General features: G+C 50.7%; 11 protein-coding genes across 11 annotated transcripts; 6 read left to right on the top strand and 5 right to left on the bottom strand.

Moving 5' to 3' along the window:
• The first annotated feature begins 67 nt into the window (after window positions 1-67).
• BCR37DRAFT_71014 (armadillo-type protein) lies at window positions 68-3,475 on the top strand. Its single transcript, XM_040872451.1, has one exon. The coding sequence runs from the start codon at window positions 146-148 to the stop codon at window positions 3,017-3,019; it is 2,874 nt and encodes a 957-aa protein (XP_040724373.1). The 5' UTR covers window positions 68-145; the 3' UTR covers window positions 3,020-3,475.
• Window positions 3,476-5,749: 2,274 nt separating this feature from the next.
• Window positions 5,750-6,302, top strand: BCR37DRAFT_381156 (uncharacterized protein). Its single transcript, XM_040869630.1, has one exon. The coding sequence runs from the start codon at window positions 5,791-5,793 to the stop codon at window positions 6,244-6,246; it is 456 nt and encodes a 151-aa protein (XP_040724372.1). The 5' UTR covers window positions 5,750-5,790; the 3' UTR covers window positions 6,247-6,302.
• Window positions 6,303-7,345: 1,043 nt separating this feature from the next.
• On the bottom strand, window positions 7,346-7,696 carry BCR37DRAFT_337019 (uncharacterized protein; the record flags this gene model as incomplete). The annotated part of the gene is made up of 2 exons (XM_040867246.1): window positions 7,346-7,471; window positions 7,556-7,696. Coding segments are annotated over 2 exons (267 nt in total), but the record flags the coding sequence as incomplete, so codon positions are not given.
• Window positions 7,605-9,372, top strand: BCR37DRAFT_381154 (mid region of cactin-domain-containing protein). Its single transcript, XM_040869629.1, has 2 exons — window positions 7,605-7,696; window positions 7,745-9,372. The coding sequence occupies exon 2, from the start codon at window positions 7,882-7,884 to the stop codon at window positions 9,292-9,294; it is 1,413 nt and encodes a 470-aa protein (XP_040724370.1). The 5' UTR covers window positions 7,605-7,696; window positions 7,745-7,881; the 3' UTR covers window positions 9,295-9,372.
• A 129-nt stretch (window positions 9,373-9,501) lies between these two features.
• Window positions 9,502-11,085, top strand: BCR37DRAFT_399533 (ubiquitin carboxyl-terminal hydrolase-domain-containing protein; the record flags this gene model as incomplete). The annotated part of the gene is made up of 1 exon (XM_040871776.1): window positions 9,502-11,085. One exon carries the CDS (start codon window positions 9,502-9,504, stop codon window positions 11,083-11,085), a length of 1,584 nt encoding a protein of 527 aa, XP_040724369.1.
• BCR37DRAFT_381153 (pyruvate decarboxylase-like protein) lies at window positions 11,052-12,889 on the bottom strand. The gene has a single exon (XM_040869628.1). The coding sequence runs from the start codon at window positions 12,818-12,820 to the stop codon at window positions 11,117-11,119; it is 1,704 nt and encodes a 567-aa protein (XP_040724368.1). The 5' UTR covers window positions 12,821-12,889; the 3' UTR covers window positions 11,052-11,116.
• A 63-nt stretch (window positions 12,890-12,952) lies between these two features.
• On the top strand, window positions 12,953-14,286 carry BCR37DRAFT_381152 (PQ loop repeat-domain-containing protein). The gene has a single exon (XM_040869627.1). It carries the CDS (start codon window positions 13,030-13,032, stop codon window positions 13,840-13,842), a length of 813 nt encoding a protein of 270 aa, XP_040724367.1. The 5' UTR covers window positions 12,953-13,029; the 3' UTR covers window positions 13,843-14,286.
• On the bottom strand, window positions 14,064-15,195 carry BCR37DRAFT_70891 (uncharacterized protein). The gene has a single exon (XM_040872448.1). The coding sequence runs from the start codon at window positions 14,999-15,001 to the stop codon at window positions 14,285-14,287; it is 717 nt and encodes a 238-aa protein (XP_040724366.1). The 5' UTR covers window positions 15,002-15,195; the 3' UTR covers window positions 14,064-14,284.
• A 1,201-nt stretch (window positions 15,196-16,396) lies between these two features.
• Window positions 16,397-17,222, top strand: BCR37DRAFT_381150 (uncharacterized protein; the record flags this gene model as incomplete). Its single annotated transcript, XM_040869626.1, has 2 exons — window positions 16,397-16,657; window positions 16,704-17,222. Coding segments are annotated over exons 1-2 (427 nt in total), but the record flags the coding sequence as incomplete, so codon positions are not given.
• A 1,060-nt stretch (window positions 17,223-18,282) lies between these two features.
• Window positions 18,283-19,299, bottom strand: BCR37DRAFT_70919 (uncharacterized protein). The gene has a single exon (XM_040872450.1). It carries the CDS (start codon window positions 19,118-19,120, stop codon window positions 18,383-18,385), a length of 738 nt encoding a protein of 245 aa, XP_040724364.1. The 5' UTR covers window positions 19,121-19,299; the 3' UTR covers window positions 18,283-18,382.
• Window positions 19,300-21,469, bottom strand: BCR37DRAFT_70894 (uncharacterized protein). Its single transcript, XM_040872449.1, has 2 exons — window positions 19,815-21,469; window positions 19,300-19,775 (listed from the first exon to the last, which is right to left on the bottom strand). Exons 1-2 carry the CDS (start codon window positions 21,252-21,254, stop codon window positions 19,479-19,481), a joined length of 1,737 nt encoding a protein of 578 aa, XP_040724363.1. The 5' UTR covers window positions 21,255-21,469; the 3' UTR covers window positions 19,300-19,478.
• Between the last annotated feature and the right edge of the window lie 15 nt (window positions 21,470-21,484).

Genomic DNA, 21,484 nt, shown 5'->3' with positions numbered 1-21,484 from the left:
TAGACAGCTGTAGCAGTGTAGCCTTTTAGAATTGACTCTTCGAATGCTGTTCCATCGTGCCATCTCATCAATCCTCATGAAAAGCGCGACACAACCGCGGACATTCTAGCTTCCATTGGAGAGTGCGAGACGGGGAGACGGCGCGATGGAGATGCTGGTCGCCGCTCTTGAAGCAGCTGCGTCAGGCAGTATGGCCAAAGAAGCAGAAACGTACCTGCAACAAGCGGAAACACAGTTCCCTGGCTTCTATCCATCTCTACAACGCATCTACCTTGGTCAGCATATGACAGCTGTCAGTGAGCCTGCGCGCATCCTAGCTGCCATTACGCTCAAAAACGGAATGGAGCGGTATTGGCGACGTTCAGCGAAACATGCCTTGTCGGCAGAGGATAAGCAGCAAATTAAAAGTGCACTGCTGCAAGGTTGTAGACAAGACATTCCTGCGCTTGTATCAACGCAGAATGCTGTTGTTGTTGGACGTATTGCGCGTCAAGAGTTTCCTAATGACTGGCCAAACCTGTTTGAAGACTTGTTGCAGGCAATCATGGCGGTCCAGCATGAAGAAGACGCATTGATTCGGCATCTACGTGTGCTCAACCAGGTGGTCAAGGCGTTGTCGTCTGTTCGCATGACTCGGCAAAGAGACGCCTTCCAACGTGCCGTGCCACCTGTTCTGTCGTGCATCACGCAGGCCTATGAAGCAACAACAGCCAATTGGCTCAGGAACGGCGAAAATGCTGCCATGCCATCAGATCATACCTTGCTCATTGCTGATCTGGCACTCAAGATTGCACGAAGACTTGTGTGTCATGGCTATGAGCACCCTTACACGGACGATACGTGTCGCCACTTCTTCTCACTCGCCGCATCACATATTGATCCGTTGTGGCAACTTGTTGCTGTGCTGAATGAAGAAGACACCTCTCCCTCTGCACAACGTCTTCGCAGCCACCTCGTCCATGCTGGCAAGTTCTTCCTGGAGCTGAGCAGCAGTTCAATGGAAAGCTATGCCATGAACTACGCCTACGTCCTCATGCCAGGCTCGATGCAGCTCGTCAAGACATACTGGTCGATGGTCGTCTCCGCTGCCGACTCACCACATACCACCATTCGTAAAGTGGTTGTACAGGGACTCATCCTCATCAAACAAAGCGTCAAGCTCGTTGCTATGCCCAAAACAAACCTACGCGTCATGCGCGGCAAGGAGAGTGCAGATCTACAAGCAGCGCTGCATATGCTCGAAACGGACTTGTTTGCACCGTCGAGTCTGGGTGGTATTTTCGAAGCGCTCGTCACACGCTTCTTGCTCTTGCGAAGGGAAGACCTCGAGCACTGGGAAGCGGATCCTGAAGAATGGCTTGCGTTGCAGGAAGAAGGACACTGGCAATTCGAAGTACGACCATGTGCAGAAAAGGTGTTGCTTGACTTTTTCGGATCTTTCAAAACACAGCTGCGCGAGCCACTCATGCAGGTCTTGCAGCAGACTGCAGGTGCTCAACAAGGTGACGCATTGCTCATGAAGGAAGCTCTTTACAATGCGCTTGGTATCGCCGCGCCGCATTTGTATGATCATTTTGATTTTGATGGGTTCTTGCCTGTGCTTGAGGGAGAGTGTGCGGACCCAGTGCGAGCTCCAATCTTCAAACGACGTATTCTTGTGCTCATTTCGCAATGGGTCACGGTGCAGTGTAAGGCAAGCAGTAGACCGAGCCTGTACCGCATGATTGGTAGCCAACTCGATGCTGCTGACCCCTGCTTAGCACTCGCTGCTGCGTTTGCAGTTCAGCCAGTCACGGAGGAATGGGATTTCGCTGTGGAAGCATTCTTACCCTTCAGCAAGCATTTTGTCTTGGGTCTGCTCAAGATTTTGGCAGAGCATGTTGAGCAAGCAGAGTCAAAGATGAAGATTCTCACTAGTCTCGGCATCTTGTGTGAGCGCACTGGCACGCACCTTGGTGCTGAAGAGTTGGATGCGTTACTAGCGCAAATCCCTCAAGAATGGAACAAACTGACAACGGGTAATGAACATCTCGTCAAGGTTGCCTTGCTGGGATTATTGAGTCGTCTTGTGCTTTCATTGAGGGGACGTTCTGCTTTGTGTTATCCACTTGTGCTGCCATTGATTCAATACTCAACGGATCCGACGAACTTCGAGCATGTCTATCTCATGGAGGAGTCGCTTGAGCTCTGGCATGCTACATTGCAAAACGCAACAGAGCCTCGCCCGGAATTGCTGCAATTATTCCCCATTGCCCTGACAGCATTGCCGCAAGCAGGCGAAAATCTGAAGAAGATCCTCTATATCATCGAATCGAGCATCTTGCTACTCGGTGATGGGCTCGCACAAGCCGGGTATGCTGGACAACTGGCAGAGTCCATGATATCACAGCTTCCAGGACTAAAAGCGGATGCGCTGAGTCATTTCTGCCGAGTTCTTGGCCTTGGTGCGCAAGTGTGGACCCCGGCCTATCTTTCGGATGCACTCATTATTCAGCTAACAAGACTCTGCATTGCAGCGCCGCAAAGGGGAGACAATCTCATCACCGTTTGCTATCTTTGTCTCATCTCACAACTTGTGCTTGCTGAGCCACGACGACTGACTCAATCCTGGTCCTCCTCAGGCGAGCCACTTCTACAGCAATTTGTGCAGTGCCTCTTTGAGCACTTTGACAATATCGGACATCCAAAGTACCGTAAGCAAGGATGCATGGCCCTCACCTGTTTGCTTCAAAGTGGCGACCGTCATTTTTCCGACCCTACCGTTGTTGCCCAAGTCGGGAATGTATGGGAGGACGTCTTGGCAGAGTGTCAAGCGAATGGCGATGACTTGGTGTATTGGGTAGAAGACGCCAATTTTGTGGAGGATTTGGCGGAAGAGGCACCGGAGATGGAGAGGAGGAAGGCGGTCTCTGCTGCGCAAGCTGTGTGTCAGGTGCGTCTCAAGGAGTACATCAGGCAGTCTTTGCCTCTTGTGGATGCTTCTCTATTGGGTGCGTCTTTGAACGGGCTATTGCAGTAGGTTGAGTAATATGAGTGGAGCACTGAAGGATATCGGATATCATGCATACTAAGGTCTGTCTATACCTACCATGCCTATACTGTGCTCCGAGTGTAGACCACTCGGCCATGACCATGTGCCCTTCAACCTCGCACAGTCATATTCCGATGGTATTGAAGACAAGACTGACGGAGGGATTCGGATGCGTGGCAAACAGGAGGCCAAACATGAGGGCTAGTTTGAGTCTGGCGAACGACTCGGCCATGACTGTGGCGAACAAGCTCAGTTGCTAGAAGTCAGACCGCAGCAGTTGAATGAAGGTCAACGATATGCTTACAATTGCATCATCGAAGGCATCGACAACAAAAACTGTCTCTCTTTCTTTGTAACAGGGCCAGGTGGTACTGGGAAGACATTTCTTTAGAAGCATGTCACTACCGTGCAAAAGGTGAAATAACTCTTTGCGTTGCCTGCTCTGGCATCGCGTCGAATCTTTTTGCCAGGGGGTACCACAGCGCACTCTCGATTCCGCATACCTTCGAAAGCGGGAGAAGGGTCCACCTGTCAGATCTCAAACCAGTCCGACACTGCTGAGCTGTTGCGGCAAGTCAAGCTGATCATCTGGGACGAGGCACCTGTCCAAATCAAGCACGACAATGCTGCAGACAGTGTCGAAGAGAGCTCTCGAGATCCGTTCTTCGCCACCCAAGCAAATGCGGAGCATCTGGCCACTTTAGAACCAGCTTCCCTTGATCCGAGCTGCTTGCGTTTGAGAATTGGCGTGCCGGTAATCCTCATACGAAATATACGGCCGAGTGAAAGGCTCAAAACAAAAAAGTAGTCCTCCTCGTCGCTGTTCAACCTGAAATGGTAGAGGTCTACTTCTTGGCCTTTTCGTATCCCAGTCAAAATTCGACATCTGATGAAATGCCTCAAAAGCTGAACCACCTCCAGCCTCGTACCGTTGCAGGCCGTATATACCGTATGAGAATGACAGGAACGCCGACTTTCAACCGCAAGCGACTTGGAGGAAGCGATGCTGGTTCCAATGTGGACAGATATTCGGCATAGGCTTGGATGGCCAGGAACAAATCCTGAGAGTTCTCTTCGACACTGTCTGCAGCATTGTCGTGCTTATTTTGGACAGGTGCCTCGTCCCAGATGATCAGCTTGACTTGCCGCAACAGCTCAGCAGTGTCGGACTGGTTTGAGATCTGACAGGTGGACCCTTCTCCCGCTTTCAAAGGTATGCGGAATCGAGAGTGCGCTGTGGCACTCCCTTGGCAAAAGGATCGACGCAATGCCAGAGGAGGCAACGCAAAAAATTCTTTTACCTTACCTTTTGCACGGTAGTGACATGCAAGGGTCTTGTAAAGAAATGTCTTCCCAGTACCACCTGGCCCTGTTACAAAGAAAGAAAGACAGCTTTTGTTGTCGATGCCTTCGATGATGCAATTGTAAGCATATCGTTGACCTTCATTCAACTGCTGCAGTCTGAGTTCTAGCAACCGAGCTTGTTCGCCACAGACATAGCCGATTTCTTCGGCAATCAGAAGGTTCATCTGTTGTTGGTTCTCCCACGCGTACTGATAAGCAGGGAAATTGCATCATTAGCAAAAGAAAACATCAAGATCGCATCAAGTGCATACCAATTTGGACTCAAATGCGCTCTCGAGTGGACTGCTGGTTCGAACTGTTTGTATTTTGAGGATCCATGGAGCCTTTACGCGTTCAAATGTAATAGTAAGAAATCAAGACCACGTCGTCTTCCTTTGGCAATTGGGCAAGTTCTCAAGCGATGGACTTGCTGACGTGGACGTTGTATCTTATTCTCGCTGCTTTGCTGGCAATGTCTGGCACCCTTGCAGTCGGCTCACTTGGCAACAGGGGGAAATGAGTGTAGCAAGTTTGACACGCGATCAGCTGCAAGAAGAGCTGTTAAAGGAGCTACTGAAAGAAAGGAGCAATCTAGGCTGCAGGTCAATCCGACTGCATAGCTCGCAGCTCATGGCAGACAAAAGTAGGCCCGGCCGTGATATTGATGGATTGGCCATTGTGTTGCTTTTATAGCGTCATCGAGTCATTATGAGCTTTGGAACTCTGGCTATGAACATGAGAGGAAAGGAGAATCGTATAAAGATAGCCCCACTAGCAATTGCATCATTTGCAAGGAGCTAGGTGGCTTAGCTCGACATGTCGAGTCACGTGAGATTATAGCAAAGACTGCACTTTCGCTTATCATCTCCTAAATATGTCATGATTGCATGCGATATCGTAAGTCAGCTTTTGACGTTTACCAACAATATATAGTAGAAGTAAAAGTAGAAGTAGAAGTAGATTTTGGGATATTCCAATTATAAAATGAGATGCAGCGAGCAGATTGACCACCTGAGCTTGTATCGTCTCGTCAGGACGGACTTCTCTGTATTCCGCTAGCGATATTCAATGGTCAAGTTCAACACATCGGCATCTCGGGCAGGCTCTCCTGACTCGGAACAAAGTGACCACATATTTGCAGCTGCAGTTGATTTGCCACACGTCTGTATAGGTCAGGAGTCTGTTCTCACTCTCGCAAATGCTCTCGCAAGTGCTCTTGCAAATACGCAAGCAAATACGCAAGCAAATACGCAAGCAAATACGCAAGCACATGGCTATACGAGATTGCGCAGATATCGATTCAGGGATGCATATGTACTGCAAGTGAAAGGCATAAATAGGGACCATGTCCGCCCAATTTCAGTTTCGACATTCTCTCTCCTTTCAGGTTCCAGCCACCTACAGCTCCCACAACCATGTTTCAGTGGCCACTTCTGCTGCTGAGCCTTTCGCATCTAGCTTCTGCTGAGCCAAAAGCCGATCCAAATCAGAAGATGTGCCGTAAGGTCTCATACAGTGTCTCCTTATTAAGGGATCGTTCTGAGGTTGCCAATTGCTCTGACGGGTGCAAAGATCTTTTTGAGAAGCTGCCCCAAGTACTCAAAACAAACTGCTCTTATGGAGACCCACGCTTGCAGGATGCCAACTTCGACAGCGATTACTCAAATACACCAACTTGTGACTGCTTGATCACGGCTTATTTTGACAGAATGTCTACTACAGATTTGCCGGGCTTGAGTTGCAACGTAGACGATGTGAAGACGAGTTTGGAGACGCACTGGCGGAGTCAACATAGACAAGGGATATTTATAAATGTTGATGGGATCTCTAGTAAAGAGACGGACTGCGCTGATGTCGAAGATAACGACTGAAAGTGTTCGAAATGGCTGGTAGGCGTACTAGACGATAGTAATCACTTTGAGATTGACGATGCTCGCTAAAATAGATCTATATGGAAGTCGGGTGTCCTGCACATCTTCTTGCAAGCGTAATCAATCTTGCTCAGCCACAGAACAAGCTCATCAACCTAGTCTTGACTCTCATATGCCTAGATAACTTGATGATCAATGAACTGCTTGGTGCATATCTCGCTGTTTCACTGCAATTGGAATTGTTTCTTGACGGAGATAAATGAGGAAACCACATGTCAACGACATATCACTCGAGAGCACAACGCGGCAAGGTAACACATCTCTCAACACTGACTACATCCAACAGACCTAGACTATGTCAGGCGTGATTGAGCCTCCCCAACTGACACTCAAGGGCGATCAAGAGCACACCACACCCTTCAAGAATGACATTTCGCTAAGCCGTGGCACACAACTACATGGCTCTACCAGTGTTGATCAAGTTTCATTCTCATTTCAGATCTTGATGTTCTCACTAGCTTTACTGAGAACTGGGCTTGAATGAGCACATATAAAAACAGGCCATCGCTGCTGTCTGTTCCTGGCCATCTGATAAATTCTCGAGAATAAATTCGCAGCGAACGAGCAGAGGAAGCAAGACGAAAGTTCACCACATCGGAAAGAGGGCAGACTCGGTTTGCTCTCGCTGTCTGCGGCTCGTGTATCGTCGAGTAACAGATTGATCCTTGTGGGAGACAAAAGACGTGTGCTTCCAAGAGCTGCCGCCGCGAAACAGTCTGGCGATGGCTCCATGGCTGCGTTACATCTTGCTCCGTCCATCATTTGAGCTTGACTATTCGTCTGCACTTCAGTGTCCTTCTCTGATACGAAGCTTTTTTCTTTGTCAGATGACCTTGCTCATAGACAGGACATCATTAGATATAGCGTACAAAAGGTAGATGGATCACTCCCTTCATCAATGTCCACCGCGTCCACGTCCTGCACCGCCCCGACCACCACGCTGACCGCCGCCTCCCCGTCCACCACGGTCATTGCGTCCGCCATATCCACCATTCCGTTGACCACCACCGCCGCCGCCGCTAGCATTCTGTGCCCTTTGCCGCGCTTGATATTCTGCGCGTTCGCGTTCTCGAACCTTGTCAATCACGTCGTCGGGGACACGGAGGTATTTGATGTTACTGCCACGGATGTAGACTTCTGCTAGTCTGAAGAATCGGTCGCCGTCCTGATCTGGTTAGCCCATCTGTTTATTACTAGTTGTCCGCGTATTGCTCCATGTCTGATAGTGCGACTGCCAAAGAAGACCTACTCTCGATGTCTGAATGACTTCACGTAGTGTCAGGTTCATGTAGTTGTCGCACTGTACGAGATGCCCGTTGAATGTCTCGCCAGATTTGAGCTCGACGAGCATCGGGTTGCCCTGCGCCGTTGTAAGCAGCGAAAGCGGCAACTAACATTGTCAGCCAAAGTGGACTCAGTCATTGCTGCGATCTCTTACCATGATGATCTGTCGAATCTAGCAAGCCTCTGGCTGTCTTTGTGCAAAGAGAGTCTCTTCGAGTTGTTGGTCGTTGCGATTCTTGACGTCGAACTGCAAGCTGGAGCACCACAGCGCTTCATCTTCATGTCTCTCCCATGAGCTCAGCTTCAAAACGCAGCTACGAACGTGCAGGCCCTCTAGAAGACCAGGCGACTAAGCGGCAACGGCATAATGTCCAACACGGCATCACAGAACAACAGGGCCCATCTCATAGCGGCGGTGGGCGCTCACACGGACGCGATGGTCGTGCAGCTGCGATTGCAGAAGCCTCGCAGATGAAGGAGTGGCTCTCCAAGGAAGATGATTTCGTTTTGAAGCAGGCCAAGAAGCGAGCGGCCATTCGTGTGCGTGAAGCAAGGGCTAAGCCGGTCGATTACCTTGCCGTCAATTTGCGCTTTGTGGACGCCGAGCGTGATGCGACGGAGGAGAATGAGCTGGAGGAGGTGGACATCACACCCAAGGAGCCTTCTGCATATCTACATGCGCTGCATCCGCAGGAATTGGATGAATTGGAGAGGGATGTGCAGGATTTTTACAAGCTAGAGACGCACAGACAGAACAAGGCCTACTGGAAAGCGCTCAGGGTTGCATGCGAAGATCTACAGGCGCGCAAGAAGGAAGCCAAGACGAGTGATGCCCGGACGAGCAAGACTGTAGGTGAGGATATCGACCGCATTTTGGCCAACAAGTCTTCAGACCAGCTCATTGCGCTGGAACGGTCCATCAACGAGAAGCTCGATGCGCGCGCGTCTATAGACGTGGACTACTGGCAGCATCTGTTGCAGAGCGTCAAGTATAAGCAAGCATGGACTCAGCTGGCGGAAATGCATGCACTCATCGTCAAGGCGGCAGATGAAGAGGCACGTCGCAAGCAAGTCGTTTTTCGGAATGGCAAGCGCGCAGCAGCTGAAGCACCTGTACGTGTCAAACTCGATACCGTCGGTGCCAGTATCAAGTCTGGGCAATCGACTGAGCTAGACTTTGAGTCAGCTGCGCAGAGATTGTACAGGCAAGAAGCAGCGTCGCAGCTCAAAGACGACGAGGAACTCTTCAATCATGAATCTGTACGAGCGCCAAAGAGACCTCCCAAGTGGCTGGCCAAGTTCCCTAGCATTAAACCCATCAAACCAAAGTTCTTCAACAGAGTGTATGTCGGTGTGGACTGGACAGCATACAACAAGGCGCACTATACGAGCGAAGACCCACCGCCAAAGACAGTCTGGGGTTATCGCTTCAATATATTCTATCCTGACTTGGTCGACAGTACCAAGGCGCCGACATACAGGATAGAGCGGCAGCTGGGACTCAAGTCAGAGGGTCCTGGGTATCAGGAAGACTTGTGCTTCTTGCGATTCACTGCTGGGCCTCCATACGAGGATGTGGTCTTTGAGATTGTCGACAAGGATTGGGATCACAGCAGCAGATTTGACCGTGGATACAAGAGCAGCTTTGACAAGGGCATCTTGCAGCTGCACTTCAAGTTCAAGCGTATCACCTTCCGGTCGTAGCTGTAGGCTATGCAATCTATTCGATGACCTGTACATGTAGCTGCTTGCCCCAGATATTGATAAGATTTTATATTGCCCAGGTGCTTGCTTGCTTGGCAAATAGGCGCAGCAACGACAAAGCTCATGACAACCAAGCTGCCGCCCTGGTCTTAAGAAGCCCAACATGCTGCCTGCTACAATACGCGACTGACAGGGAGACGCCGGAGCATGGGCCTCTTCAGCAACAAGAAGAAGCGCAGCTCACCGTCTCTTCGCGTCTCCGACCACACTCCATCGAGTCCTGCATCTGCACCTCGACCTGTTGCATCAGACCATCATTCTGCACAACTTGACCTTGCTATTGCGCAAGTCATCAGTGCGCTTGAACAGCGTGGCTTACACTACGACCCGTCACGATGTCGTACCCTACTCATGGGTCGATTCTGCCACGGCGACCCGGGGCGTGCCGTCAACCTCGCGTTAGCTTTGCGCGATGCAGAGGACCTGATCCTTGTGGAAGCACATGCAGGAACACTACTACAGGGAGTGGAGAATCTAAGCGGCACAACATGCTATCTGGATGCATTGCTATTTGCCATGTTTGCACGAACGGTGCCCTTATTCGATGCTTTGCTCTATCAGGACCGGTCAGATGTGCCTGAGGCGACGCGGCTCGCAGTCAATTTGAGACTCTTTGTCAATCTTCTACGGACAGGACATTTAATCACTGGTGATCTCGTATCAATGATACAGACATCCATTGCTGGTTGCGGTTGGCAAGATGCGCTGTCCAGTGGCCAGCAAGACACGTCTGAATGCTTTGGCTTTATTGCTGAAGTGTTACAAATGCCGACATTGACCTTCAAAGTTTACATCGCACATGGCGGCAAGCAAGACGCAGCTGACTTTAAGATTGTGCAGGAACGTTTCCTTGCGCTGAGTGTGCCGAAGCCACCGACCAAGCATGGCGCCATTCCGCCTGTTGAGCTCGTTCACTTGATGGATGCTTATTTTCACAACAAATTGGAAGTGCGACGGCCTGTTGCACGGAGTCGCAGCACACTCATGTCGATTGCTGCCGTCAATGGGTTTCCCACCGAGAAGCAGGGAAAGAAGGACAAGGAAGTCACGATGCAGGCTTGGGAGCTGTTTGAATTGGTGCCTTACTACTCAGCAAGCGACAACTCGCCTCGGCAACAAGCTCTAGCCAGAGAACCTCCCGTCGTTGGCATTTGCCTCAAGCGCTACTACTTTGATTCCCATGGCAATCCAGTCCTTAATCCTACGCCTATCATCATCCCAGAATTCATTGACATGTCCTCCTATGTCGATGCCGAAGCGAGTGCCAGCAAGACCAAGAAAATCGTCAGACTACGCCTCGAGTCTGCCGTTTGTCATCGTGGTACGCGCGTAGCGAGCGGCCACTACGTCTCCATCTGCAGAGCAGAAGCTGGCATGTGGCTCCTCTTCGATGACCTGGCACATCCGCATCGCATTAGGCAAGCAACGTTTGGCGAGCTCTTTTCACGGGAAGTGCCGTACCTGCTCTTTTACCAGCTCGAGGTATTTGAGACGCGTCCAGCGCGACCGATGAGACGAGCACCCAGTGTACCAAACTTTGGTCAAGTGGTTAATAATTCGTCTGACTCTCTTCCGCCACCGTTGCCGCCAATCAATTGGCGGACGCATCCTCTGAGACAAGCGCAGGAGGGAATAAGTGTGCCTTCTTCGGTCATACCGAGTTCTTCTCAAGGGGCACCTTATCCAGTTGATCGAAATATAGAGGAGAGGACAAAGGTATACTTTCGTTAAATGGTCTATAGATGCGTTACAATACACACTTTCATGTGTCTGACTTCTCATTGGCTTCGGATGTCAACTGTGCTTGCCTTTTCAACGCCCTCGGCGTATCCATCTTCTCCATAATCACCTCAACAAGCTGAATCTTGTCTGCCTGGCAAAACTTTTCGTCCTTGAGCAACGCCACGACATCGTCCTTGGTGGCAACCTTGTAGCTTGCTTGATGCTCAGAGGCACAGCCAAAGAAGGTGAGCAAGTTTTGATACTGCCAGCCCGTGTTGATGTCGTTATAGGCTGCATCTGGTCCATGAATCGCACGTTCGATGGTGTAGCCTTCATTGTTAAGGACAAACAAAATAGGCTTGAGACCATGTCGAATCATGGTTGAGATTTCCTGAACAGTGAGCTGGAGACTGCCATCGCCTACAAAGAGCATGCAACGACGACCCAGCTCCTTCGCCGCAAGCGCAGCGCCGAGTGTTGCACCGACAGAATAACCGATAGAACCCCAAAGGACCTGATTGACGGCAATGACATTGTCTGGGAATTGCGTATCAATCAGACCAAAGTTGGACGTACCCGTCTCAGAGACAATCACATCACCAGATTTGATGAACGTCTTACCCAACGTCGGCCAAAACCAGTCTTGCTTGATGACTGGACCTTCCTGAGCTTCAGCAGGCACTTTATTCTCAAAAGTTGGGACATTCCCCTTGGCGCATTGCTTCACGTCAATGGATGTTGCCAAACGCTTGAGAAGTGGCTGCATGCCGATATCTGGGTATGTCGCATACTTGATTTGTGTTTTGTCTGAGTGAAATTCAACGACAGCCTGCTTGTTGATGTGATAAGAGAAGGAACCCGTGTTGAAGTCAGACTTGAGGGCCCCAATACTGAGCACAAGATCTGCAGACTCAACTGCTTCCTGAATATGCGGTTGTGTGATGGTGCCAATGTAGATGCCACCAAAGAGCGGATGTGTTTCATCCACGGCAGACTTGCCCATGGGCGTGCAGAAGACTGGGAATTGAGTTGCCTTGATGAGTGCGTGCACTTCATCCAAGACTCGATGGCGAATAGCACATGCATCTACTAGAATGATGGCCTTCTTCGCAGCATGCACGAGTGCTGTGATTTCCTTGACAAGGTAGTCTTCCACCTCTGCATCATTCTGGGGGATTGACAGATCCAGTGGCTTCTGTAAGAGCGTATCGTCAATTTCCTTGTATGCCATATCTGTTGGTAAACCAATGTAGACAGGATGTGCCTGAACAAAGCACGCTGCAAGCACACGATCGATCTCTGTTGGAGCAGTGTGAGGATCCGACAAGTTGGTTGTTGCAGCAGAGATGGACTTGGACATGTTGGCAAAGACACTAAAGTCGCCATTGCCAAGAGTGTGATGGAGCAGAGCGCCAGACTTTTGTGCTGATGTGCTGGGTGTTCCAACTATATGGGCAACAGGAACATGCTCCGAGTATGCGCCTGCAACGCCATTGATGGCCGAGAGTTCGCCAACACCGAACGTTGTCACCAAGGCCGCAACGCCCTTCTTGACACGAGCATAGCCATCGGCAGCGTAAGCAGCATTGAGCTCATTGGCGCACCCGACCCAGTTGATTTCCTTGTGCTTGTCAAATTCATCAAGGAAGGCGAGATTGTAGTCGCCTGGGACTCCAAAGACACTCTCGACGCCGAGCTCTGCTAGCCTTGTGAGCAGATAGTTGGCCACTGTTGTCTTTCCCATAGCTACGAGCTGTTCCTGCTTGCAACCGCGAAGCGCTGTCTGCGTAGTGGTGAACCTCGAGGGTTTTCGCGATCGGTTGATGTCATCGCTCCCTCGGCATTCGCCGCCCAAATTTTAATCGCTGCAATCCATCCATCATCTACAGCTACACATTTATCCAGCTACAGAAGCTCTCTCTATTGTGAAGATAATGTTCTAATTCTTTGATCATGGGAGAAAACTCAGCTGCCGCCACCGTCTTTGCTGTGGCAGGCGCCATCTGCTGGTCGCTCCAGCTTGTGCCGCAAATTGTGCTCAATCACAGGCGAAAGACGACCGATGGCTTCTCAGGCCTTATGATGCTCCTATGGGTCCTCGCCGGCTTACCACTTGGTATCTACAACGTCATACAAGACTTGAACATTGGTCTACAAATACAACCTCAGTCCTTTATGGCGTTTGCGTTGGTGTGCTACCTGCAGACATTTCACTACAGACTTGGTTGGACGTATACAAAGTCCGGAGTCATCTTTCTCATGTCAGCTGCCAGTCTAGCTGGCCTTGAAGTAGCTGGGATTGAGCTCCTCAAGCTTGGTCGACGCAATGAGGTTGAATGGCCCGTCACGCTTGTCGGCGTTTGTTCAGCAGTGCTCATCAATATCGGGCTCTTGCCACAATACTGGGAAATTTACAAACGACGTGCAGTGATCGGCGTGTCCTACTTCTTCCTCTCAGTCGATACGGCCGGTGCAGTGTTCAGTTTCATTGCCGTCGCGCTTGCCGATGAGTGGGACGTTCTAGCGGCCGTCTCGTATGGTCTTTTGGCACTTGAAGAACTCGTCATCTTTGCACTTGGCTTTGCATTCTGGCTGCGCGACAGACGGCGTCGCAAAGCAGGTCGGATTGCAACGACTGATGAGGAGACTGAGATCGAGGAGATTTGTCAAACAGAGAGTCTGACGCGATTGCCAGGGCCAGAGGCTGAGCCGGACAAGATAATCAGTGAACACGGCAAGGTTGAAGCACTGAAAGACGAACGCTGAGTGGAGTCTTCCTTGTCAGAGCAATCAGCAAGCGCAGCCAGAAAATCGCCATTGGTTGGCTCTGGTAGAAAGACCGGTCCTGAGTACCAGAGTTACGGTTTATCGGCTGGACCGCCTGGCGCCAACAGAACCCGTATCCGTTGAGCACAGACTTGCTCACCGTCCTACTGTCGTATTGAACGCAAGAGACGTAAGACGCCAGGAATAGGCTGTCCGATGATGACAGCCATAGACCAAGTCTGGTCATGTGAAGATGGCTCCAATGGAAGGAGCCGTTGCTCGAGCACAACTCCTAGGGTGACAGACTGCGGCTGATTCTGCTGCAAGAACTCAGTGAATGTCGCCTGCTTCTGTTGATACGAGCGAACGAACAAGTGATGAAGTTCAGACACCAAAAGATTTATTAGATAGAGCAGACAGCCTACTTATAAATTTCGATCACTCATTGCTTGCTGATGGTTTCCTTGACAAGTTCAAGATTCATCTGTCCACTCTGACCCCATCCGGTATCTGGCCTGAAGCGCTCGTACATGTGAAAGGCCTTCATTGCAAGAGTCTCCTCATCGCCTGACCAAGACTCGAGCGACTCCTGCATGAGATCCTTGGTTTCAGCATAGCGATCCTTGAATTTACCCTTGAGGTAGCCTTCTCCAGGTGGTTTGGCAGATTTCCCAACAAGAGCCTTGCCGTCCTTCATAGCAAAATCGAACTGCATGACAGAGATCATCTCATTTTCATCATGCGATGCTCTGGGCTTGTCCTTGTCGCGTGGTGCAATCTTCCCAATAGCGCGTCCCTTTGCAAGCGCGCAGACACAGGATACAGCTGAGCCAAGGGACAGGCATGTCTCCCACGAAAGATCAGGGTGCTGTCTCTGAGCAACACAAGCAGCAAAGAGATGCAAGACTGGCGCACGATTGATTTTGACGGGCTCGGGACGAACGTCTGTTTCGTCGTGCTTTTTGAGCTGCTTCACATCGACATGTTTTGACCTTGCAGCGCTGGTCTTGGGATTTTTGTCGTTTTCAGCCTCTTGTTTCACTCTCTTTGCGGGCGTCGCCTCTTGTCTCCTCGCGCGCTTTTTACTGGCAGCCTTGTCCTGGACGACATCTTCAAGCTTTGCTTGATGCAGCTTCCCCCTGGAGCGTGTGTTGACCATGGTTGGTCCGTGGGCTATGTGTGGGCCAGCTGCAGCTTGTTTCGGTCAAGGCACAAGCTGAGGTAGTCTTCAACAAGAGGATGGAAGCATCGAGTCTCCTGATTCTCAATCAAATCAGGCGCTGCGAGGGCTTCAGAGTCAGCTGGGTGAGCTGGATCGGTAGTTGGTCAAACTGTGGAGATCTCGAGCCACAAGCTGGCCACAACCACTCAACCTCACACCAAACTCACAACAACCCATCATGTCCTCAAGGCCACTCTTGGAGGAGCATGACGACGTGGATGCCAATCATCACAAGCGATCCATCCGCAACCGAAGACTCAAAACTATTGCAGTGTTCTTGTTCATGGCGCTAGTAGTCATCGGCATTGTAATTCCTGCTACCTTTGCCAATGGCAGGGCGAGTGACAAGGCGCCACCAAAGGGGAAGTAGAGCCTCTCGTTCTGCAATTAAAGCGATGCTGAAGAACCAATCAGCGACTCCATCTATGGTCTTCTGCGCAAGTGCAGGAAAACCGCCTCGAGCGTGATTTGCAGTATTTGTTTGCTGCACCGCATTGCACAGCACGCACTGTTGAATCACAGACAAGGTTTCATCTGCGGATGCGAGGTCTTCCTGCTTGGACTGCGCTCCAGCAACACCAACTCCCAATTTAAATCTTCTGTGCATATTGATGGCCATGGGCGCAATCTCGCTTCGTCGTTATGCTCAGCTGCAGTACTTCTAGCAGATACTTTGAATCCAAAGCAATCTTACTTGCGTATCCAAGTCTATCTGCCGCCCCTTCATCTCACCGTTCACGTATCAATGAAAATTGGAAGTGAAAATGGTAGCTAAACTGGTATGAAAATGATATCTTGCTAAGTGGTGCTCATTGCTCAGCAATGAGCCATGTTGTCAACAGAGGTAGTCCAGCTCACCCTCGTTGTCTAGTCAGTGCCATCGCAATGTGGAAGTCTCACTTGCCGCCTGACTGTCCACCTGTAGCTGTGTTGTCGGTGGTCGCTTCCTTCACTGCTTCAGCGACAATCAAGGCCTGCAAACATTGTCCCTTTAGGGCATCACCGAGCCCTTTGATATAAGAGGCATCCTTGACGTAGATCTTGAATTGGCCTTCCTTTTCCACCCATCCATTCTTGCCAACATGGGCCTCCTTGTTGCAAAGGTACCAGCTCGACGCCTCACTTGCCTTGAATTTCGTCCAGGTCTTCCCGTCATTCGTCTTAGTAGTAGTGAGCTTGAAAACGTCATCCTTGACTTCGCCTTGCGAGGGCTTGTAGGGCTCTGGTGTCACCCCTTTTTTCTGGGCTGCACTCCTCGCCTCCTCCAGCTTCGAGATTTCGTCGTACTTGCCCTTGACTTCCTTCCAAGTCAATTGACCATCCTCGGCCAGCAGCAGCTGTCGGTCGGTGTTGCTTCCCAAGAATGCAAAGCCGTTCTCTGGACCAAGTTCGAGCACAACGAATTCACTGTCGCTGGAAAAGGTATCGCCTGTTGTTTCACCAGAACCAGTTGAATTGACGTTGGACACGACAGAGTTGTCATCCGTTGTCTCTAGAGGATAAAACTCGTCTTTGGAAGTCTTGGCCTCGAGCGAGTAGGTGTGGCGCTTGACCACTGGCTTCGTATCTGTCTTTTCCTGACCGATGAGTTGTCTAAGGATTGTTAGTGACTCGTTCTCAATGAGATGATCAATCGTACTCGGCATTGCCATTGATTTCACTGTCACTGACATCCAAGTATTGGCTCTCGGGTGCAGGTGTTGCAGTAGGGGTAGGAAGGAGGTCTGCTGTGCCTGAAATGCCAGTAGGATCAACCTTAGTTGTGGGCTTATCGGTATGCTTGGGATGCTTAGGCTTGGGGGAAGCACTCACGAGGAGTGCCAAGCTGAGCATTGCATTGAGACCAAGAATCGTCTTCATGATTGCAGAAGAGTTGTTGAACAAGTGGAGAGAGAGAGAAGAGATGGAGATCAGAGCTTTTATACCTGAGGAGAGATGCCTGTCGATTAGGCCACGCTGTCGAAAGACCACGTTGTTTGTCATTCGTCCAATAAACAAGGGGTCAGGCAGCATAGCCTGGCATGCTCATTTCCCGGCTGCAGACAGTGATGGCCTGACTTAGATTGCCTACTGGAAAGCACAGACATAAATGAGCAGGCGCTCTAGGATGCACAGACAAAAGTGCAGGTATGCCGCGAGTTATGTATAGGCGACCGCAGTAGCGACAGGATTCAGCTTGCCTGTGGAGCTTGCGAATAACCCTCTCACTCCGCAAGATTGATGCAAAGCGAGATGAGGTGTTTGTCTTATTTTCATTCAGCCCCTGTGTTGGTCTGCATGTGTGCCATTCTGTGGACAGGAAGTTCTCGCGTGTTCAATGCGCAGTGTCCGGCAGATTGCAGCCCGAATCATTTCAGGGGCAAATTATATGTTTGTGCCCATCTGCAGATGATCATGATCCATCACAAACCGCACAGGCCAGCATCTTTGCCCAACTTAGGGCCAACCAAATGGACACGCATGCGCCTATATTGTGCGAGAATGTTTGAGCAATCAGATTGTCTTTGTTGCTTGGGGATTCTATTGACTTTGACACATATTGCAGGCGACCTGCTGTTCTCGCAATTGCCCTTAGCTTCGAGAGTATCCGTCCTCCCTGCTTCTGAAATCGAATCATAAGCCTGGAAGATGATTCGATGATCGAGTCACTGAGTCAGTCGAAACCCGAATCAGGAGACTGCCATTGTGCCCCACGTGCATGCCTAGCAATGATGTGCTCTCAATCGCACCACAGCTTGCCACGTACGTGAGCGCTAGCTGATCAGCCTGCCCAGAGCTAGTGAGAGTAGCTGTGCATCATCATCTGCACCGGTAATTCTCTATAGCGGTCATAGACATAGCCATGAGCTTCTTTGGGGTACAGAGATGGTGTTCGCTCCCTGCAGCTGCACATCTTGTATGTACACCGGCCGCGGTATGAGAGCTGGAGTAGTATCTATGACGTTCGAAAAGAGTGTGAGCGACAGAGCTTCATAAGACATAGCTCACTCGAGGGTCCTGTCTATCGCTCCACGCTACAGCTACAACTAACATAATTAATCGAGAGGTCTTCATCAAGCGGTCACAATATGCGTTGAGCCAATTGCAGTATTGTCCATACGTGATTGGAGAGGTCAAATGATACATGGATCTGACCTTACGACAATCAGCTGTATTTTGTCCTTTGACCTTCCCTCGGCCCTTGTGCTGGAATACAATCAAGAACGACGAGTTATAGGCTGCAGCGTAAAAGTCAATGGTATTGCTAGAGACTAAACTAGACGACAAACAGAAAAGCTACGTCAATGGCCGTAGCTTGCTCGCGCCATATCGAAGAGTCTAATGGGAAACAGCCCTGATGTAGATCGGGTGGCAAGCGGTAGAACCTTTCAGGAACAGATAGAGAGGCTCAACTGAACCTGGCAGATGAGTCATCAGAGGAAGATCGGACGAGGTGGTCCCCTTCGAGATCTTCGTCGAATCGCCTTTAGGACAAGCCGCGAAGGTTTCCATTACCGTAGACTTTGACTTGGACTTGGACGTGGGGCCATTGACGAAGATGTGATTGAATGTGTCGTCCTTGGATGTAGATTGAGCCATGGAGAAGATCTTGGACCTCACCTTTACCTTGGGCGCCATGTCGAGGTCACCCACTTTGAGCAACAGTTGGCCATTTGGAGTCACATAGACGTACTTGTCTTTTTCCCCCTTGAGGTACAATCTTTGTCCGCCTTGACCGGGCTGAATCAAGAAGTCTGCTTGGAGCTGCTTCTCCGCCGTCTTGCTTTGGTCAAAGCCAATGGACTCATTTGTAGCCCCGCTTGCACCATGCTTTGGTGAAGGAAACACCGCTTCGAGCTGAGCTGTCCAGAACGTAGGATTTGGAGGTCGAATCTTTGCTAGCGAAACCAAGAAGACTGGTGCAGGCAACTTCGTCTGACCAGGCTGGAAGAGGGGTGGGATGACCGATTTTTGGGATTTTTTGATTTGTCCATTGCCTGGTGTTTTGAGTGCTGCCCCAAGGACAACATCTGGTAGGAAGCTTGCCATCCAGAGCCAGATGACTGCGCACAGCATGATTTTGAGTACTGCTGAGAATGTGATGGCAGGAACGTGAGTCTTAAACGAGTAGCGAGCGAAATTGATGTGCTGGCAGATTGATTTCTTCAGGGGCTCTCAAATACGACAGTAGTGTCCTTGAGCATGCACTGATGTGCGCGGTAGAAAGGTTGTACTCACACACATGAATTCATTTCGTTTTGCGCGAGTTCAACTAGCCCCTGACAAAGAATACCATCGCAGGCTTCGCAGCACTAGCAGCATTCGACAAAGAGAATGAGGAACAGAGCATCAGGCGCCGCCGTGAAGAACCGACAGACAGACCCAGCTGTGCGGAAAATTGCATCATGCCTAACTAGTGAAGGTCGATTGGGCCTCAGAGCTGACCTGTACTCCTCATGTACCGCAGAGGCTTATGGTCCTCTGGCGCACGTAGACCTACGTGTTCAGAGGGATTTGATGCGAGCGCTTTACGAACAGACAAAGGGGCTGTTGACAAGCTGTCGCTACTCGCACGGACACGCGGCAAAGATGTCTCCTGAATGGCAAAATTGCGATGTCGCGAGATCAGCGGATGAGCACCACTGGAGTTGCCGTCAAGCTCCCTGTACTTTGCCGTCCGCCGTGGAGTCTGTTGAAGTAGTTGCGCTGGTGTCGTGGAAGAGCCGAAAGCCTGCTGTGTTAGTTCTTGCAGCGAATGTGCGAAACATACTAAAGGTGACCTGCTCCGAGTAGGCATAGATTGAGGCAACGGTGTGATGCTGCGAATTGGAACTGACGCGTGATTGCTAGACCAGTGAGCCAAGAAGGATGCAAGATCCTGCCATCCTCCACCGACACGAGCCATGACGCGAGAGCCAACAATGCGGCAGTAGATGTCTTTGCAGGAACCATCATGCTTTGAGATGTTATACCAGCCGTGAGTTTTGGCATGATTTGCTGTCGAACCATCATTTTGCATCAGTTCGCGTGTAGACTTCCGCAAGACTTGATTAGAACCTTGTAGAACGTTGTCCACAACCTGCTGCACCTGGTCATCAATGCTGAGAGTTGGCGCTGGCTCGACTTTGGATGGCTGACGGATACTCGGGTCGGCCTCCAAAGAAAGAGAGAGATCACTCAAGACAGCCTCGGATCCAAGGCTTTTGGGATAAGCCTGCCATTGAGTCCTGCTCTCTGAGAAAGCCTGTAAGGAACCAATATCAAAGCTGTCATCCTCATCAATCTCTGGGCACGATTCAAGCGTATCAGAGCCAACGTAGATCCTTGAACGAGTGCCGGCGCGGACTGGCTTGTGTGCAAATGTTGGGCTAGCCACAAGGAGCTCGCTCCATGACTCTGGCAGCAGAATAGTATCCAGCACTGGCGGAGGACTCTTCGGTATTGGATCTGACTGCGCACTTTCAGTCAGACGATTGAGCCATGTCGGAATACCCCTGTCAGACAAGGCTTCTTGTGCCGCTTGGTCTTCAGAGCTCCCCTCGTTTCCAGCATCAGCCTCTTCCAGCGTAGCTTCTTCCATCTGCTTTGCCTTCAGCTCCATCACGTCCGTTTGTTGCAGGTAGAGCTCCGGTATCTCTTCCCAAGACACATACACTGCCTCGTCCATGATTGTTGCAAGATTGGTGGTCTCATATAGGAACTTTGCATCGTCCTTCTCCGCCTCAAAACGGAGCAGCTTCTGGTACGTATCGTGCCACTCCTGCAGCAGACGATAGACCGCGCTTTGGGCGAGGAAGAATTCGAGCTGTTTATACAACCGTCCATAACGAGGCAGGAGCATCAAGATGAGATGTGCTGAGCGCAATGCATCGCTCGATATCAGCGCACCCTTTGTCATAGCTTCCATCACTGCAGCCTTCAGGTCCTCGATGTGCATTGCATCCAACCGTGTAAACATCTTTCTCGCAGGCTCGACCACCTGCTCCACCTGGTCATCTGTGAGAGTCGCGAGCTTCCAATTTGACTCTTGCCACGCAGCAGTGGCGTCCAACATGGCATCCACGCTGCTGATCACTGCGACGAGCCTGCGATTCAAAGCGGTATCGAGTGGCTCGGGCTCGGCCTCTCCCATTGCATTCCGAGCGCTTGCAGAATCATCAATGTGCGCATGTTCGTCCGTCTCATATTGTCTGCGGTTCGAGGCTGGCATGTGTCTGGAGTATCGCAGAAAGGGTCAAACGTGGCAGAAGCGTCGAATGTGTAGATGATCCAAGCTCGCATTCGCCTGGCCTGGCGGCGACACGGACGTGTGCAGGCTGACCCTGATTGTCATGTTGTATTGTGCCTCGTGCCCTCATTGCTTGCTCCTTAGTTCTATTTGCTTGTCAGGAGCTGAAACGCAGGAGTGCCCCTTCTTCGTGTGGGTGTCGAAGTCGCGTT

This window comes from Protomyces lactucae-debilis, assembly GCF_002105105.1.
Source record: "Protomyces lactucae-debilis strain 12-1054 chromosome Unknown BCR37scaffold_13, whole genome shotgun sequence".
Lineage (NCBI taxonomy): Eukaryota > Fungi > Ascomycota > Taphrinomycetes > Taphrinales > Protomycetaceae > Protomyces > Protomyces lactucae-debilis.
Note: the sequence above shows the minus strand (reverse complement) of the source record. Positions and strands in the feature narration are given on the sequence as shown.

What these genes read in the sequence shown, in the direction of transcription:
- BCR37DRAFT_381152 (XM_040869627.1), top strand. Translation starts at nt 13,030, where the DNA reads ATGGGAGAAAACTCAGCTGCCGCCACCGTCTTTGCTGTGGCAGGCGCC.
- BCR37DRAFT_381156 (XM_040869630.1), top strand. Translation starts at nt 5,791, where the DNA reads ATGTTTCAGTGGCCACTTCTGCTGCTGAGCCTTTCGCATCTAGCTTCT.
- BCR37DRAFT_381154 (XM_040869629.1), top strand. Translation starts at nt 7,882, where the DNA reads ATGAGCTCAGCTTCAAAACGCAGCTACGAACGTGCAGGCCCTCTAGAA.
- BCR37DRAFT_381153 (XM_040869628.1), bottom strand. Translation starts at nt 12,820, where the DNA reads ATGGGAAAGACAACAGTGGCCAACTATCTGCTCACAAGGCTAGCAGAG.
- BCR37DRAFT_70891 (XM_040872448.1), bottom strand. Translation starts at nt 15,001, where the DNA reads ATGGTCAACACACGCTCCAGGGGGAAGCTGCATCAAGCAAAGCTTGAA.
- BCR37DRAFT_70894 (XM_040872449.1), bottom strand. Translation starts at nt 21,254, where the DNA reads ATGCCAGCCTCGAACCGCAGACAATATGAGACGGACGAACATGCGCAC. An exon ending in CTCGGAGCAGGTCACCTTTA is followed by an intron (nt 19,776 to 19,814) that starts GTATGTTTCGCA and finishes CTAACACAGCAG; the next exon opens with GCTTTCGGCTCTTCCACGAC.
- BCR37DRAFT_71014 (XM_040872451.1), top strand. Translation starts at nt 146, where the DNA reads ATGGAGATGCTGGTCGCCGCTCTTGAAGCAGCTGCGTCAGGCAGTATG.
- BCR37DRAFT_70919 (XM_040872450.1), bottom strand. Translation starts at nt 19,120, where the DNA reads ATGCTGTGCGCAGTCATCTGGCTCTGGATGGCAAGCTTCCTACCAGAT.